The sequence below is a fragment of the Scyliorhinus canicula genome, chromosome 3 (genome assembly GCF_902713615.1).
Source record: "Scyliorhinus canicula chromosome 3, sScyCan1.1, whole genome shotgun sequence".
NCBI classification, from domain to species: Eukaryota; Metazoa; Chordata; class Chondrichthyes; order Carcharhiniformes; family Scyliorhinidae; genus Scyliorhinus; species Scyliorhinus canicula.
The window spans coordinates 148575751-148595488 of NC_052148.1; the positions used below are offsets into that span (position 1 = coordinate 148575751).

At 48.3% G+C, this 19738-nt stretch overlaps 1 protein-coding gene across 2 annotated transcripts in view; it reads right to left on the minus strand.

Annotated features, from left to right (window-relative positions):
- LOC119963010 (sodium-dependent phosphate transport protein 2B-like) overlaps window positions 1-19407 on the minus strand; it is a 31489-nt gene extending 12082 nt beyond the window's left edge. Inside the window, exons 1-8 of one of the 2 annotated variants that reach the window (XM_038791461.1) lie at window positions 19145-19407; window positions 18878-18994; window positions 18644-18772; window positions 18359-18502; window positions 18097-18208; window positions 9348-9543; window positions 1638-1733; window positions 386-506 (exon numbers count right to left, since the gene is read on the minus strand). In XM_038791461.1, coding sequence (XP_038647389.1) covers window positions 386-506; window positions 1638-1733; window positions 9348-9543; window positions 18097-18208; window positions 18359-18502; window positions 18644-18772; window positions 18878-18994; window positions 19145-19232 — 1003 coding nt within the window. In that variant the 5' untranslated portion in view covers window positions 19233-19407. Of the gene's footprint in view, window positions 1-385; window positions 507-1637; window positions 1734-9347; window positions 9544-18096; window positions 18209-18358; window positions 18773-18877; window positions 18995-19144 lie in introns of both variants that reach the window. The other variant, XM_038791460.1, reaches the window with a different exon arrangement.
- Between the last annotated feature and the right edge of the window lie 331 nt (window positions 19408-19738).

Here is a 19738-nt window from a genome sequence, read left to right on the forward strand (position 1 = left end):
ATCCAGTCTGTTACCAGGAAGAGTACAGCCTTTTGGCTAATTTATTGGCCACCAGCCAATCAATCGTGCCAAGTCCCACCCAATCTCTCGGGTGCCAAGAAGTCTGGGTCTTGCTGACCAAAGCTAGCAGCACCATACACTGTGTTGCAACTTATTGAATTCCTCCATCTCTCTGCTGCTTAACTTAAAGATATACGTCCATTAAATATCCATGAATCAAAAATAACAGCAACAAAAAAGGGGGAAATAATGGAATCATCAAGAAGAACCCTTACACAGTTTGGTGGCTCTTTCCTTTCAGATGATCAAGTTGCATTCAACAGGTTTGTTGATAATGGTACATGCTTTCTTAAATGATATAAAAGCAATTGATTACTGGACTTACATTTTTCAAGGTTTATTGTTTCTGATATATTTTTTACAGTCCAAGTGCTGTTGCCTTCAGTCCAGCACAATTCGGGTGATGTGCAATTCAGTTCACTGGGGACGGTCACATTTTGCTCCACCTGTAAGACAAAAGAATTATGTAAAATAAGTAATGTTCTTTGCAAACAAACATATTTGAAACTGAACACAATCCACATCATCATTGGCAAATGCTAAGGAGCCATACATTCTGCAAAAGAAACTCTGTCAACTAAACTAATAACCTTATACTACCTATTCCATGTGTACTCTGATCAGGTCCCTGGCTCATTGCCTTTTGTGGCTTCATCTTGCACTGCGTTCCTTGCCAACCAGTTTGTGTGTTTATATGATTGTGTCATTTTATGGTTTACTTCACAGCCAACTATCATTCATCATTATTAAATCTGCTGCATTGGATGTCTTAATGCTGGTGTTGAGTGCTTTTGTGACTGTACCACACTTGCAACAAAAACCATGGTCAGCACTGTTGCTTCACAGCGCCAGGGTCCCAGTTTCGATTCCCGCTTGGGTCACTGTCTATGTGGAGTCTGCTCTGTTGAAGAGCCTGTTCAAAGTCCCAGGGACAAGTTATTTGAATAAAATTGGCAGCACCCACACCAATAATCATACAACAGACCACCAACCCTGCACAAGCACAAGGATTACAGAGCAGCAACTGGCTGAGTAAAAGGAGACTTAGGCTGTGCTGGCACAAGTCACCAAAGACTGCTGCATCCCTTAGAGCAACTGGTCATTACAATCAGTTGCTGTTAGATATTGGATATGTTGGCCCCAAAACACCCATAGTATGTCAAGTGCACCTCCTTCATGAAAGCGTACTTTCCATCATTTGACGTAAATTGGCCAACAATGGTAAGATTCCCAGGGAAGAGGTCTGGTACCTCACCAGCCTCATCACCAAATGGCCCCCTCACAACCCCATTCCTCACTCTGCTCAGAATCTCTCAGAGCAGCCAGAACGGTTTAGTAACAGGTTATGTCCCAAATTCCTCTCCTACATCCAAATTCCACTGACTCGAGGCTGAAGTAACTGTGGTTGCAGCTTCTTTTAAGCTGCCCCCATGATCTGCTGCATCATTTCACCAGCTCCTCCTGCTTGTAAACGGTCACTAAATGCAATCAACTGAATCAAATCGGTAATCTTTTCACCTTTGTTGTCCATGAATTATATTCGACACTGGTTGATCTACATTTCTTGTGTCACTTACCATACTAAATGCAGTCTTGCACCATTCCTTAACAAGGCTTTTGTTTGTTGCTGTTGGATCTCCTGTTGCTATATCGTTTATTACAGATTTATCCAGCTGAAATGAAATTATTTTTAATAATTTAAGCATCTAATCAAGACAAAGGTATTGTATAACTTTTTGCATGAATGTTAATGTCGATGAATTCAATTGGATTTTTAAGGAATCTGTCTTAGCAGAAGAGCATCAGTAGCAAGGTCGACTGTTATTGGCCATGTCCAGCTGCCCTTGAGAAGTGCAGTTTTTGTACAACTGCATGTTTTGTTTGGGCAGTTAAGACCCAACCAGGCTGGCGTGGGACTGGTGTCACATACAGGCCAGATTGGATAACACCGAGATTGCTAGCTGAAAGGACATTCGAAAGCCTGCGACATGGTCACCGGTACTGGGTTTTTTTAATATACAGAATTTTTTTGAAATTTGAATTTAAATTCTCAAACTGCCAAATAAAATATCCCAAGGGCTTCACACATGTGTTAACGATCAAAATTTGACACTGAGCCACATAAAATAGATATTAGATCAGATCAAAATTTGGCCCAAAGGGGTAGCTTTAAAAGACCATCTTAAAGGAGGAGGAAGAGACTAGGAGAGGGACGTCCGATGGTGCGATTTTCCGGTTCTGCTTGCCCTGAGACCGGAAATTCCCGCCTGAGATCAACGGACCTTATAACGGTCGGTCAAATTTTCCATCCCAGCTGTGGCGATTCCTGCAGTGGGCGGGTTCGGTTAATTTACCCCCATGCCTTAGTCTTAGTACAATAATCACTTTAACTACTGGGCCTAACCTTTGCCAATAAATTCTGCTGTGCTCCACACAGAACATAGAACAGTACAGGGTAGAATTACAGAATAACTACAGCACGGCAAGAGGCTAGTAAACCTTCACATCCTTCCAAATGTATGGTGCCCAGAACTAGACATAATACCACAATTGAGGCTGAACCAATATTTTATATAGGTTTATCATAACCTCCTTGCTTTAGTTCTCTGTGCCTCTATTTAAAAAGCCTTGTATTCATTATTAACTGCTCTCTCAACCTACGTGCCACTTTTAATGATTTTTCACACATTTTCCCCTCCGGTTCCTCTGCTCCTGTATTTCATTTAGATTGTACCTTTCATTTTATATTATTCCTCCATAGTCTTCCTAACAAAATGAATTATTTTACACTTCCTTGCATTACATTTCATTTACTACTTGTCTATATTCTTGCATGCTTATCCATGCCTTTTTGAAGTTTAACACTCCTCCTCACAGCTCACAATATTTCCATGTTTTGTGTCATTTAAAAATTTGAAAATAAACTCCATAGACCCATATTTAGGTAACTAATAAGTATCAAGTGTGGTAAACACTACTGTTAACACACTACATGTATTACGGTACTGCCCATGTATTACAGGCACTACGGTAAATCCCAGCCCAGCAGGCGGCGTATAAAAGTGTGTGCTCTCCTGCGCTGCTCCCATTCTGGTTCCAGCTGCAGGAGACACAACACCTTGTGCAATAAAGCCTCAATTGTTTCACCATTCTCGTCTCGTGGTAATTGACTGTACATCATCAAGAAAAGAAGGAGTTCACACACTGACACCTAGGAAATCCCACTGGGAAATGTCTTCCAGTCCCGTTCGCTACTCTCTGTTTCCTGTCATTCAACCAATTTCATATCCATGCTGCTACTGTCCCTTTTGTTTCATGAACTCTAACTTTGGTGACAAAAACCACTGTCCCCTAAATCATCCCCAACTGATTCCTCAGGACCAAATGCAGCAATGCCTCTTTCTTTATTGGACTGGAAACATACTGATATAGAAAATTCTGCTCAACACATTCTTGAAACTCTTGCCCCCCCTCTGCCTTTTACACCATTACTATCTCATTACTAATTACTATCAAATTCATCCATTGTAACTATTCTATCATTTTTGTACCTCCCTGTATTTTCCTGCTAAACGTGACCCACTAGTTTGTGACCTATAGAATGCACCCAACAATATAAAGGTATCTCTATTGCTTCTTTGCTCCAATTAAATAGATTCTGTCCTATATATGATCTATCTGGGACAGCCTCCCTCGCCAGCACTGTCTTGCTCTCCTCATTCAGTACTTTCTTTCCTTCCTGAACATCTTGGATTCTGGAATAACTAGTACTCATTCCGGCCTTTCTTTGAGCTAAGCTTAAGATAGCACCACAACATCATGGGCTAGATTCTCCGGTCCGCTAGCCATGTGCTCCTTAGCCATGCGCCGTTCGTTGGCTGTGGGATTCTTTTCACTGATTGTCAATGGGATTTCCCATTGTAACCACCATGCGCTGACGGGGCTTTGCAGCCAGTGGGAAAATTGAATCATGGCTACCGGAGAACTCTGGCCCATATTTCCGCATGGTTATCTGTACCAGCCACTCACCAACCTTATTTGCCACATTTTATACATTCATATATATGAATAGAAATCCTAATGTATACTATCTTCCGGCCTCATTACGCTTTCGCTCAAATGAAACGAGGCTGGTGAATAGCAGGAGAGGTCACAAACGAGATTCGTGCCAGGCGGCAAACAGTTTGCGATGCAACCGGCCTGTTTCCTTCGGCAAAATCGGGATCTCACCACAGCGAGGAGCGAAACCATTTCCATACAATTGATGGGAGCCATCCGTCATCTAATGGCCTCCTGTCACTCAGCAGCCTCCCCAGCAAGTGCTCACGCTGGCGCCGATTAGTACTCCTCTTGAAAGACATGAACTTGGTGGAAGGGCTTCTGTGGGGAGCTGAGGATGTGAGTCGTCATCCTTGCTAGCAGGTGACGAGCCCGGGGCGGGCGGGGAATGGGGGACCTCGGCTGGGGGTGGGGGCCCTCCACAGGGCTGGGCCACCATAGGAGGGTAGGGGAAGCACTTGGGATGTGAAAACGGGGGGGGGTGGGACACTGCTCTGGCCTTCACGGCTGGAGGGTGGGTGAGTGTCACGGGGAGGGGGACCAATGCCCTGTCCGGTTGACATAGTGAGCTGGTGTCTGGGGTATAGGGTCTGGGGCCCGATGAGGGGGGGGGGGGGGGGTGGACGGGTGTGCATGGGCAGGGCGTTCCGGATAGGGACAAGGGGGGAGATCATTGGGGGAATGGAGGGTCTCAGGGTGGGAGCCACCACTGTTTGTCAGTTTAAGACCCTTTCCCACTTCATTACAGATATTGAACTCTATGGCAGGGATGTTGGACGCAGAGGCTGTCTGCTGGTGCTACGCGATGCGACCGGATGCCAGAAAGGGCGACAGTTGCAGCGTCTGCAGCTGTCCACGGCGGCAGCTAATGTGCCGTACCCCGCCCCACACCATAAAGACCCGGCCGCCCATCAGGCCACGGAGGGACCCAGAGGGGGAGTCCCACGACGGCCCAGGGTTTACAGGTCTGCTGGTCCTTTGAACAAATGACAGACAGTGCGTGCCGCAAGGAGATGGTGCGGCACCTGTGCCACATCCTCGCAAACTTGGCACCATGTGGAGGAGGAGGATACCCGCTCCTGGTGGCCTCAAGGCCACTGCTGCTCTGAACTTTTACGCCTCGGGATCATTCGAGGGCTCAAGCGGGGAACTGTGTGGCATCTCGCGGGCTACAGCGCACAGGTGCATCCGGCAGGTCACGGATGCCCTGTATGCCCAGGCGGAAGACTACGTTGTGTTTGACATGGACCAAGCCCAGCAAGATGCTCAGCAGCAGGCTTCTTCGCTATCGCCAGAATGCCCCACGTCCAGGGGGTATTAGTAAGGCAATCACTATTCACGTGTGACAGGACCGCTGGCTGGAGCCCGTTGGTTCCTCACCCCTGCGGCATCCGCCAACCTCTGCGTTGCTGACCGCCCTGTCCTCGGCCACACCAGTCACCTCCAGGGCCCACTCCTCAAAGGAGTCAGGGATTCTCAAGTCCGGCACCCCACTGCCAGTCTGGGCCCTTTCCCGGTAATTATGGGAGAGCTTTCCCTGAGGGGACACAGAGAGGGCATCGTTAGCCATACACATGGTTCAGGCGCCTCCCCAGGCCAGCATTCCCGAATCTTGGAGTCGGTCTCCTCGGTACCATTGTTGCGAGCTGGCTGGGGTTGGCTGAGCAAGTGCAGCCTATGTGCTGCTCAACCTTGTTATCAGGGGGCTGGCGAGCGTGGTCGCGGTGAATCAGCTGGCGAGTCGGCATTGGGGGCGAGAAGCCTGTGAGGCCTCTTTAAGTGGACAAGCATTGCCGGCCTCTCTGAGCCTAGTGCCGGGAAGATCACGGCAATTCCCGCTTGCTAGCACACCTAGAAATGTTTCCGGAGAATCGTGCCCTTTGTTACATTCCCTCTAAACCCACCAAATAGTTTAATATTCCCTACTTTGGTGCTGTTTGTGCCTCCCAGTTCTTGGTGCAATTTGGTGTTCATCTCTAATGTTACCTCTCAGCTTCTATACCACAGTTTGCTTTTGGCCGAAAGGTAGGAATTAAGGAAGTATAACTTTAAAATAATTCTACAGCATTCCTGGTATTCCATATGTCACCATGGAGAATCATGGTTAGCAGGAGTGAGTTCAGTGCAGGAGGGAATAACATCATCAGCAAAGAAAAGGAAGTTTTGATTGAGGAAATTACAATAAACTAGAGCACGAATTTTGAGGCTTAACTTTGTGGAATGATTGAAGCATTAGTGGCGTTTACTACACCCCTAAGTGATATATGCGACGCAATCTCCTTAAATATTTGAAACAAAGAGTCACAATCAAGCAGCCCAGAAAGCTGACTGCAAACCCGATATGTATAACCTGTTTGCTAATGTTGAAATAGTTTCAACTGCATGTGGAATTGTCTACTTTAATTTCGGAGCAATCATTTTGCCAGTAATTAGTATATAATTCAATTCATTCTGCTAAATCAAAAAGAGTCTCTCTGCCTCCCACAATGTACAATATAGGGTGCGTTTTAGTGGACAAAAGTTTAAGTTGGCTTTGGGGCACATTTAGCGGGTGCTTCTCAGCAGCCACAGCGCCGAGAATTACCCCGATATTCAAAGGCACTTTGTCATTTGCTTTGACCTCGGGGAGTTTCTCCCTGCTGAGCCCACAAGAGTGATTTCCTTCTGGCGACCGATCTCACCAACAGGAATTGCTGCTCGCAGATCGGCTGCCATTTTGAGGTTCCCCCTGCTATATTGACCCCCCTTTCACCTCCCCACAACCTTATCGAGGGCCCTGGGAAACCCCAATGCCCACCCTCGCTCCCTCTCCAGTTGGCAAGGCCACCCCGTTTGAATCTTGGCAGTGCCAAACTGGGTGACTCGCAATCAGCCCGGAGCCTGGCAGAGAGCCCAATTTGGGGTTTAACGCAATTCATCTGTTGCACCTAGATCCGCACTGGGCACAATGTGGTCGCTGAATCACGTCCATAATTTTTCACAAAACCATTCTTTTATATAACTCTCTTCATTTGAATCATCAATTTTATGAGCAGAGTTGGTGGCATGGTGGCGCAGTGGTTAGCACTGCTGCCTCATGGCGCCGAGGACACGTGTTCAATCCCGGCCCCGGGTCACTGTCATTCTCCTCGTGTTTGCGTGTCACCCCCACAACCATATGTGCAGGGTAGGTGTATTGGCCATGCTAAATTGCCTCTTAATTGGAAAAAAAATAATTGGGGTACTCTAAAATATTTTAAAATGAGTAGAGCGATGTGTGGAAAACAAAGTTTCCCGAGTTTTTTTTAACTGATTTCATGATTAAATGCAAACTGCTAATAAGAAGTGTAATGTCAAACAGAATTTAAATATTAGTCACAAAGAAAAATATGAAAAAAGAATCAGTGAAACATTGAAACATCTCAACCAAAAGAGATGTTACAATAGGCTGCACCTTCAGTACTGCACTGCAATCTCAGCTGAGCTTATGTCATCATGTTTCTGCAATGAGGCTTGAATACGGACCCCTGACCCGTATCCTGATTAAAATTATCTTCACTTGATATAAGATATAATAAATTTGCTCGCTCCTATGTTTTACTTAAACTCACTGATACAGCAATAGACTTAATTAGGCTCAACTGCACGACTATCAAATCTATTTTTTACAGTTGCTTACTTACTGGGAGTTAGAGGAACTTGATGCAAAAGTGAAACAATTTAATAATGCCATCTTCTAATGCACATTAGGGTGATTTTCTTCATCAGAGTGCTTCATAAACAGTTTCTGGGCACTACAGAAAATAAAAGAGGCTGAGTCTGATATATCAGCTTGTCATCGCTTCTCCGCTGTCAAGGCTCCAGGCCGTTCCTCTGTGAGTGGACCTGGGCCTGAAATAGGTACAGGACCAGGATTGTGAAGGAAATTAGGTGGGAGGATATTTCTGGCCTTTCCATCTCCACTTCCATCCATGTGATCTCAAAAATATACTATTGGGGTTTGCACTGTGCTCTCCTCAGTCTGACAGCGCAAAGGAACAGCCTGGAGAAGAATTACTCATCAGGCTAGATAACCTTTAACCTTTTCTCAACAGGATGCTTGGGTCTTGAATCTTTCTAACTATGGCTGTCCAGCAGCCAAAAGAATGTTGCTCAAGGTTGGTTGCCATGGCAATAGCTGCAGAAAGGAGGGCCAATAGCAGATAGATAGATAGAGAATAGATAGAGAAATACAGCACAGAACAGGCCCTTCGGCCCACGATGTTGCGCCGAACTTTTGTCCTAGGTTAATCATAGAATTTTGGACAATTTTTCATGGCCAATCCACCCAACCTGCACATCTTTGGACTGTGGGAGGAAACCGGAGTACCCGGAGGAAACCCACGCAGTCACGGGGAGGATGTGCAGACTCCACACAGACAGTGACCCAAGTCGAAATCGAACTTGGGACCCTGGAGCTGTGAAGCAATTGTGCTATCCACAATGCTACCGTGCTGCCCTTAAGAAGTTAACCTACACTCCATTATTCTACCCTAATCCAAGTACCTATCCAATAGCCGCTTGAAGGTCCCTAACTTTTCCGACTCAACTACTACCACAGGCAGTGCATTCCATGCCCCCACTACTCTCTGGGTAAAGAACCTACCTCTGACATCCCCTCTATATCTTCCACCATTTATCTTAAATTTATGTCCCCTTGAAATGGTATGTTCCACCCGGGGAAAAAGTCTCTGACTGTCTACTCTATCTATTCCCCTGATCATCTTATAAACCTCTATCAAGTCGCCCCTCATCCTTCTCCGTTCTAATGAGAAAAGGCCTAGCACCCTCAACCTTTCCTCGTATGACCTACTCTCCATTCCAGGCAACATCCTGGTAAATCTCCTTTGCACCTTTTCCAAAGCTTCCACATCCTTCCTAAAATGAGGTGACCAGAACTGCATACAGTACTCCAAATGTGGCCTGACCAAGGTTTTGTACAGCTGCATCATCACCTCACGGCTCTTAAATTCAATCCCTCTGCTAATGAACGCTAGCACACCTGCTTGCAAGCACTGTTCCACTGCAATGCATAATCCAGTGCCATCAGGCAGATTGAGAGTTTCATAGGCACTGAATATCTTGGGTGCACTGCATCAGTCTAGCACCAGCATAGAAGAATGGAAGGAAAGGAAAATCATCTATTATTTGGGTGGGTTGGGTTAATGGTTGAATAATGATTCCATGATCACTGTGTTGTAATGGCTTACCTGTATAATAAGGTCTGTGAGGGGGTCAGTAATGACGTTTAGCATTTCTGGAGCATCTTCACCACTCTTGATATCAAATGTTTTCACAATAACGTGGGTGAGATGGTATAGATAGCCACTGGCTGCTTCAATTGGTAACAGGATGATCACTGAAAGCCAATTAAAGAAATCGTGCACAGTTGCACCTGCAAAGGCTCTAGAAGGGAAATAAGCATTGTTATTACATTCATAATCCTAATTATCCTACTAATCCAGCCAACAAATCAGCATTAGTAGTATTTAAAATTCTTACTGTGGTGAATGTGATTCACACTATATATAGTTGCCAATATCACTCCGTGTATATATGTTCGTTATCTACCCGTTGTAAGATCAATGCTGTATATAGTTGCCAATATAACTCTGTGTATATGGTCACTATCCACCATTGTAAGTGCAGTTGCACTATCCAACCACCAGGGGGAGTCGCTCTGGGAGTACGTGAGAGTTTGTACTGGGCTCCTCCCTTGGCTCCGCCCAGGACTCCTCTCCCTGAGACCAATGTATAAAGATCAGTGCCTTAGAGCCAGCCTGCCAGTTCATCTGAAGTTCAACGACTAATAGGCTGGCTCTGTTGTAAGTGTATTAAAGCCTCTGTTCAGATCCAACTACACGTGTTCGCTGAATTGATGGTTCCATCAATTTACTACACTTAAGAAGCTGCCGAAGTAACAATGGAATCCGCTTTAAAACCAGGACGTCTAGAACTCGATCCGCAGGATGCAGAGGCGAAAGAAAACTTCTGCCACTGGCTGAAATGTTTTACGGCCTACCTGGCCAAAGTCAGCACCGCTGAAACTACGGAGGAACAAAAGCTCAGCCTACTGAGGGTAAGCCACAGAATTTCTACACAGCTAAATCCAGCCGGTTCCTACACCGCAGCGCTGGCGATTTTGGACAAAATGTATATTAGGCTCATGAACGAGGTCTTTGCCCGCCATATGTTCACGACTCGCCGACAACGGTCTACTGAAACTTGCACGCGAGTTGAACAATCTCTCAAATGACTGCAATTACCAGGCCGTAACCGCGGCCGAACAGAGGGAGCTTGCTGTGCGGGATGTTTTTGTAGCGGGCCTTCGATCTAGCGATGTACGCCAGAGACTATTAGAAAATGGGGCCCAGGGCTTAGAGACTACCGTAGAGGCTGCTATCACAATGGAAGTTTCCTTCCGCAGCCTCCACTCGTTTCCCGCGGACCCCGCTAACCCCGCATGGGCCCCCGACCTGAGGACCCCCCAAGCCTGTGACTCAAGGCCCCCCAGCTATCGCACTGCCACAGCCGGTCGCCCTACTGTCCCAGTCAACTACTCAAGCTATCCAGCTGCTCCAGCTAATTACTCAGCTTCCCCAGCCAGCAACTCAGCTTGCCAAACCAGTTATTCAACTGCTCCAGCCTGCCACTATTCAGCTCCCCAAACCAGTTATTCAACTGCTCCAGCCTGCCACTTCTGTGGACAAAGCCAGCACCCGCGGCAGCACTGCTCAGCCCGATCCGCAACCTGCAGCAGCTGCGGGAAGAAAGGCCACTATGCTAGAGTGTGCCTTGGCAGAAGGGCCCCAGCCCTCAACACCCCAACAGTCCAAAAACATCGCCCCCAGCACCAGCAGGTCCGCGGGGCCTGAAACGCTGCGGCCTACGCTCAGGCTCCGCTCCCTCCCGCCACGTGCGATCCATGGGGGCCGCCATCTTGGCAAACCTCCACCATGCGGCCGGCCACGTGCGATTCATGGGGGCCGCCATCTTGGACGCCATCTTCATCACCACCCTCCACGTGCGATCCACAGGCCCTAGCTGCATCCCCAGACTCAAACAGCTCATCTGAGGAGTACGACCTCCCCGGGCAGTCACCACATGGCCCGCAACTCAGCGCAGTGTTCCTGCATCAAGCTCGCCAGAACACAGCGGCATCTACTTGACAGGACGCCCGATCGGAAGAATTCGACTCCCCCGGGCACCCACCACGCGGCCCGCAACTCAACGCGGTCACCCTCAACCAATCTCGCCCCCAGCATCTGAGAAATTCGATGACGAAGGTCCAGATCAACGGGTAAAACACGTCGTGCCTCTTCGACTCCGGGAGCACAGAGAGCTTCATAAACCCAGAGCTGGTAAGACGCTGTTCCCTCCCTATTTATCCCGTCAACCAAACTATCGCCCTCGCTTCAGGCTCCCATTCCATCCAAATCCAAGACCGCACTACAGCAACGCTAACGATTCGAGGTGCTAGCTATTCCAAATTTAAACTGTATGTCTTGCCCGGCCTCTGCGCGCCACTCCTCTTAGGCTTGGATTTCCAATGTAACCTCAAGAGTCTCACCCTCAGCTTCGGCGGGCCCCTGCCCCCACTCACTATCTGCAGCCTCGCCACGCTGCACATCGCCCCCCCTCCTCTCTTCGCCAACCTCTCCCCGGATTGCAAACCGGTAGCCACCCGCAGCAGGGGTACAGCCTGCAGGATAGGGTATTTATCAGAACGGAGGTCCGAAGGCTGCTCAGTGAGGGGATCATAGAGGCCAGTAACAGTCCCTGGAGAGCTCAGGTGGTGGTCATCAAGACCAGGGGAAAATTCCGCATGGTCGTCAATTATAGCCAGACCATCAATCGCTTTACGCTCCTAGACGCGTAACCCCTCCCCAGTATTGCAGACATGATAAACCAGATCGCCCAATATCGGGTATTTTCCACGGTGGATCTGAAGTCTGCATACCACCAGCTCCCAATCCGCCCGGAGGACCGCCACTACATGGCGTTCGAGGCCGGTGGCCGCCTCTTCCATTTCCTCCGGGTTCCCTTCGGCATCACCAACGGGGTTTCGGTGTTCCAACGAGCAATGAACCGAATTGTAGACCAGTACGGGCTGCGGGCACGTTTCCGTATCTGGATAATGTTACCATCTGCGTCCATGACCAGCAGGACCACGACGCCAACCTCCACCGTTTTTTCCAGACGGCCCAAAAATTAAACCTTACATATAACAAGGAGAAATGCGTGTTCCGCACAAACAGACTAGCCATCCTCGGCTACATCGTGGAGAACGGAGTCCTGGGCCCAGACCCGGACCGCATGCGCCCCCTCTTAGAACTCCCCCTCCCCCATGGCCCCAAGGCCCTCAAACGGTGCTTGGGGCTCTTTTCGTACTACGCCCAGTGGGTCCCCCAATATGTGGACAAAGCCCGCCCACTCTTCAAGGCCACACGATTTCCCCTGTCAGCTGAGGCGCGCCAGGCCTTCAGCTGCATCAGGGTCGACATTGCCAAAGCAGCTATGCGGGCGGTGGATGAATCCACTCCCTTTCAGGTTGAGAACGACGCCTCAGAGGTAGCGCTAGCAGCCACTTTAAACCAAGCAGGGCGGCCCGTTGCATTTTTCTCCCGTACCCTATCCGCTTCAGAACTCCGACACTCCTCAGTCGAGAAGGAAGCACAAGCCATCGTGGAGGCTATCCGACACTGGAGGCACTACCTCGCAGGTAGGAGGTTCACCCTCATTACCGACCAACGGTCGGTCGCCTTCATGTTCGACAACTCGCAAAGGGGCAAAATTAAAAATGACAAAATTCTTTGGTGGAGGATTGAACTCTCCACCTACAATTACGATATCAAATATTGACCGGGGAAGCTCAACGAGCCCTCGGATGCCCTATCCCGCAGGACATGTGCCAGCGTGCAAATCAGCCGCCTAAAAGCCATCCACGATGACCTCTGCCACCCAGGGGTCACCTGGCTCGCCCACTACATCAGAGCCCGAAACCTGCCTTTCTCCAACGAGGAGGTAAAAGCGGTCACCAGGGACTGCCCGAACTGTGTGGAGTGTAAACCACACTTCTATAGACCAGACAGGGCCCACTTGGTCAAGGCTTCTAGGCCCTTTGAACGCCTTGCGATCGATTTCAAAGGGCCACTCCCCTCCACTAACAAAAACATTTACTTCCTTAACATTATTGACGAGGTCTTCCGATAAGGGGCAGCACGGTAGCATGGTGGTTAGCATAAATGCTTCACAGCTCCAGGGTCCCAGGTTCGATTCCCGGCTGGGTCACTGTCTGTGCGGAGTCTGCACGTCCTCCCCGTGTGTGCGTGAGTTTCCTCCGGGTGCTCCGGTTTCCTCCCACAGTCCAAAGATGTGCGGGTTAGGTTGATTGGCCTTCCGATTCCCCTTCGCCATCCTATGCCCCGATATGACCTCCCACACAGTCATTAGGGCCCTGCATAGTGTCTTAGAATCATAGAATTTACAGTGCAGAAGGAGGCCATTCAGCCCATCGGGTCTGCACCGGCTCTTGGAAAGAGCACCCTACCCAAGGTCAACAACTCCACCCTATCCCCAGAACCCCATAACCCAGTAACCCCACCCAACACTAAGGGCAATTTTGGACTCTAAGGGCAATTTATCATGGCCAATCCACCTAACCTGCACACCTTTGGACTGTGGGAGGAAACCGGAGCACCCGGAAGAAACCCACGCACACACGGGGAGGATGTGCAGACTTCACACAGACAGTGACCCAAGCTGGAATCGAACCTGGGACCCTGGAGCTGTGAAGCGATTGTGCTCTCCACAATGCTACCGTGCTGCCCCTACTGGCTTCACCCTATTCGGTTTCCCCAGCTACGTGCACAGCGACCGGGATGCGTCCTTTATGAGTGATGAGCTGCGTCAGTACCTGCTCGACAAGGGCATCGCCTCGAGCAGGACTACCAGCTACAACCCCAGGGGGAACGGACAGGTGGAGAGGGAGAATGTGACGGTCTGGAAGACCGTCCTACTGACCCTCAGTTCCAGGAAGCTCCAAGTTTCCCAATGGCAGGAAGTCCTTCCTGACGCGCTCCACGAAATTAGATCCCTCCTGTGTACAGCTCCCAACCAAACCCCCCACGAGCGGCTCTTCATTTTTTCAAGGGCACTACCACAGGGGTCTCACTTCCGGCGTGGCTGAGGACGCCAGGCCCGGTTCTCCTAAGGAAGCACGTCAGGGCGAACAAAACCGACCCCATTGTTGAAAAGGTGCGCCAGCTTCATTCCAACCCACAGTACGCATTTGTTGAGTTCCCTGATGGTCTCCAGGACACAGTATCCCTCCGGGACCTGGCACCCGCTGGATCCAGCCCCCCATCTACCCCCACTGAGGAACTCCTTTCCCCGTTCCCTATGCGGCCGCCCCCTTGCGCCCCCGATTCTGCGAGCTCACCCCACCAGTCCCGAGCACCAGCACCAGCCCGCCCCCCGCGCCCCCAGTCTCCATTCGACCAGGAGGTGTATGAGGCTCGGACAAGACTCGCCCCGGAGCCGGCAATTGTACCCCAGACCTCGACGCCCGCCCAGCCACCACAAGAGGCTGCAACCTCGGTGCTCCGCAGATCAAAACGGACAATACGTCCACTGGACAGACTGACTCTTTGAGCCATCACCCCCGCCAGACTTGATTTTTTTAACAGGGGGTTAATGTGGTGAATGTGATTCACACTATATATAGTTGCCAATATCACTCCATGTATATATGTTCGTTATCTACCCGTTGTAAGATCAATGCTGTATATAGTTGCCAATATAAACTCCGTGTATATATGTTCACTATCCACCATTGTAAGTGCAGTTGCACTATCCGACAACCAGGGGGAGTCACTCTGGGAGTACGCGAGAGTTTGTACTGGGCTCCTCCCTTGGCTCCGCCCAGGACTCCTCCCCCTGAGACCGATGTATAAAGATCAGTGCCTTAGAGCCAGCCTGCCAGTTCATCTGAAGTTCAACGACAAATAGGCTAGCTCTGTTGTAAGTGTATTAAAGCCTCTGTTCAGATCCAACTACACGTGTTTGCTGAATTGATGGTTCCATCACTTACTTATTAGTTTGTCCTGTTAGAATTGCCTGGGGCTGAGGTTTGCGAAAGGAGATTTTAGGCATCATTTCCACATCGATCAATAAATGTTAAATCAGCATACTGTTAGTAGCTGCAGTTTAGGATATATGGGAAAGTGAAATTAAATATTATGGGATTAACTTTTCTCACCTCTCTGCCTGGGGAAACCTGAGTTCATAGGCACATAGGAAAGGGAAAAGGAACAAAGACATATGAGGCCATATTTCCACCCCTTTACAATATCCAAATACTCTTGGAGTGCTTTTCCAGGGGATAGCTGGACAAGGACAAAAAGGTGAGAATCTCTGTACAGCCAGCTTCAAGGTTGTTGATTATTAACACTGTCCAAGGCCTCCAAAGTTGCATCTTTGCACTGATTTCTAGAAACAACTACTTTGCAGTCACATAAACAACTGTCATTGAAATTGCATCATAAAGGGGCTGAGGTGTCTTATTGCTAATTATGATTATTATTGCTAATAATGCACATTATAGAAAGGAAAGAGTTGGACTTTCAAAGACAGTTTTGATTTATCTGGATTTATATTTCATTTCCCTGTTATACTACCAACATTGTTTTCTTTTTTAGCAGTGAACTGCTCACTAAAACGAAAGTTTCTTTCCTCTTGTGATATTTCATGTACATTTCTAGTTAACGCATGATCCCAATCAGCCATTTCTCCAACAAATTGTAGAACCTTACAATCCCCTATATGATTTGCATCGTCCATTTCTCTGCTCACTAACTAAACTTGTTAATGTCTTTCTGACTTTGACATGCAGCATTTGCCATTACTCCCAGTTTGGTTTCAGCTGTAAATTTGGACACTTGGAAAACAGTTACTTCTTACAAATTATTTACCCTGAATGGTAATGAATCGTTTTTATGGGTTTGTAAAGTGCCTATAATTACATGGAATTTACCACACAGAAATAGTCCATTCAGCCTAAATGGTCCGTGGTGATGTTTATATTTCACTATATTTCATCAAATCCTCTCAGGATAACCTACTATTCACTTCTGGCAGCTCAGAGGTGGGATTTACTGCTCAGATTGGGGTAGAAGTGCCACCGTAACCTAATAATTCATCTCAGAGTGTTAAATGTCTGCACGGCAATCTGCCGGGGCGGGGGGGGGTAAACTCCACCCCCCCCCCCCCCCCCCCCACCCTGACTGATTTTTCTCCGTGGGCTGCACAGGCCCTGACACCCATTAAATCCAACTCCACGTGTTAATCAAGGCGACATTTAAAGTAATTTTTGCCTTAATCATTCCAAATTCCTTATTCTAACCACTTTCTTTTTGTCTGATACATGATAAAAAAATGTGAAATCAAATTATGTACCAGCAACATTGTTCCTTTTACCCTCTGTTTGAAGGAGAACCCAGTCTCCCGCCCCCACCTCCCCCCCCCACCCACACCCCCTCCCCCCCCCCCCCCCCCCGGATTTCCACATTACAGAAGTCTTGAATCTCTGTACAATTCCAGTAAATCTCTTCTTTTTCCATGTATCATTCGCAAGGCCAGTATTTGTTGCCATCCTGAATTGCCCTTGAACTAGGCTTGCTCAGCCATTTCAGAGGGCAGTTAAGGGTCAACCTCGCTGCAGTTGGTCTGGAGTCACATGTAGGTGGGAAGACTTCCTTCCCACTTGGTGAACTAGATGGGGTTTTACAACAATCAATGATAGTTTGATTATCACATTATTGTGGCTATCTTTCAATTCCAGATTTTTATCAATTGAATTTAAATTCTACCAGCTGACAAAGTGGATTCAAATCCATGTCCCCAGAGCATAAACCTGGACCTCTGGATTACTAATGCAGTCACAATACCACAACACCAACCATCCCCTCATCCTGCCTCCTCGAATACTCTAGCTGGAGCCTTAACTCTGACAAGGTTTAGTAATAACTTCTGACAAAGGGTCATCATCAACATGAAACATCTCTTCACAAATACTGCCTGACCTCCTGATATTTCCAGCATTTTCTGTTTCTTTACTTCAGATTTGCAGCATCTGCAGTATCAGCAATAACTTCCTTACTTTTGTAGTCCTTTACCTCTATTTACAATGCCAAATAATCTGAATGTTTTTTTAAAACTGCCTTCTCAACATGTCCTACCACCAACAAAACTTTGTTTCAGATCTCACTGCTCCTCAACCTCCTTTTAAATCATACCATTTAGTTTGTATTGCCTGTCATAGAATCCCTGCATTGCAAAAGGTGGCCATTCGGCCCATCGAGTCTACACCGACTCTTGGAAAGAGCACCTTACTTATGCTTATTCCCACACCTCCACCCTATCCCTGTAACTCTGTGGCCCCCACCTAACCTTTTTTGACATTAAGGGTCAATTTTCCATGGCCAATCCACCCTAACCTGCACATCTTTGGACTGTCGAAGGAAACCGGGGCACCCGGAGGAAACCCACGCAGACATGGGGAGAAAGTTCCAACTCCATACAGACAGTTACCCAAGGTCGGAATTGAACCCGGGTCCTTGGAGCTGTGAGGCAGCAGTGCTAACCAGTGTGCCACCCTGCTGTCCTTATTCTCCTTACCAAAATGAATTACTTCACACTTCTCTGTGGTAATGTACTTCAGCCAGGTGTCTGACCATTTCTCTAGTGTGTGTCCTGCAGTTCCTATCATTGGAATTATCCTTCCCCATCCTACCCCTCCAGTTTGCCTCTTTTAACCAATTAGTTTACTATCAGATCATTTAACTCTTGCCAGCTTGCCCTTCTTCCCCTGCCAGTCTGCTCTGCCCAGTCCCTGTGTTTGGGATTTTTACTGCTACAAAAAAAAGAGTTCAGAGAGGGATGGACGGCGTTTCAACCCACCTCCTAAATTCATTTCGGTCTCCGGATTGCATCAGGGCCACGATGGTGTTGGTGACTGAGGTGCCGATGTTGGTTCCCATGATGACGGGAATGGCGGATCGCACTCCCAACACTGGAAAGAAACAGCGGGACCAAGATAAGAGAGAGAGAGAGAGACAAGCAGCAAGATATCGAATCATTGCAACAAAAAATGACCTTGTGGTGGTGGCAGCCTGGCTGGGTGGCTGATGTTTGGAGGGGGTGGGGGGCAGTGTGTACTTACAGTTGGAGGACACCATGCTGACAACGATGGAAGATGAGGTGCTGGAACTTTGCACCAGGACCGTGACCAGGATTCCGATCACCAGCCCAGCCACAGGGTTCGCCAGCACCGCGTTATCTTTGAAAATATCGCCGGCAGCTTTACCTGCAGAACAACAGGGGCCACAAAACAAGAAAGGACAAGGAGAATGAGGTCGGCTCTGCTGCAAAGTTGCCTCCCCGCGCTCGTCCTCCTTTGCAAGTGCCCAAAACCCCAGATGCACAAAAAGTTGCCAAAAGATCTCACCTCCCACCAGCTGGAATGCGGAACCCAGGATGTCCAGGGAACAAATAAACAGGTAGAGGAATCCAAGCAGTAAAGCGATTTTCACCACCGCTTCCACCACACGAAAGATTTTCCTCTGAATATTCAGGTCTGCCAACAGGAACATTTATTCGCATCATTATTGTTGCTAAAGTTATTTATCACCACATTGTGGGAAATGTGTCTCCAGGCGGAGGTAGGGAGGGGGTTACGTACCTCTCCACTTGATGCCAGTAGCCTCGAGTTTGGGCAATGCCCACGGATCTTCCGGCTCGTCCTTCACCAGGGTGATGGTCGAATAAGCGGAGAACAACTCTGGTTCACCAGCGGGTCCTGGCACAGAGAGAGAGAGACAGATAGGGGGAAAGGTGAATGACACCAGGAGCAGAGACAGCAAGCAAGGTGAACTGGGCTCTCCCGCAGGGAGCTGGCATCCCAGCTGGTGGTGGTGGCAAGGAAGGGAGGGAGGGGGACATCACTTACCATTCACTGATGGCTTGGAGTTACTCCCCAGTTCCTCAGTCCCAGAGCTGCTCCGTGAACCCTCCAACTCAGCACGAGGAGGAGCCATGGTGTCTGCAAGGTGCAATGTTCAAAGATTTAGAGTTCCCAACACCGATTCCTCCACACCTGACTCGCCACTGGCAACAGGCGCGAATAACCAACAGAAACACTGCCTGGACCTGCTTCCCGCATCCTCTTCTCATCCCACACGCCAGCGGTGGCGCCCAGATGCAAACCAGAGGTTTTTTTTTAAAAAGTCAGTTTTGTTCCCCCCAACCGCAGGAGCAAGGCTTAAAATGTTCCCCAAAGGGAAGACTATCAATAAGGAATGCTTTTCTAAGCCCCAGTAACAAGTGGACCAATTTGATGCTACGACTGAGCACAAAGACAAAAGTAATGAATAACAATTGAAGCAGGAAATCAGAAAATGCTGGAAAATCTCAGCAGGTCTGGTAGCATCTGTGGAGAGAGAGACAGAGTTAAAGCTTCGAATCCAATATGACTCTTCTCCCTATTAATAACCTACATAATTTAGAAGCAAAATTCTAAAGCAACTTAAATGTTAATGTTAAC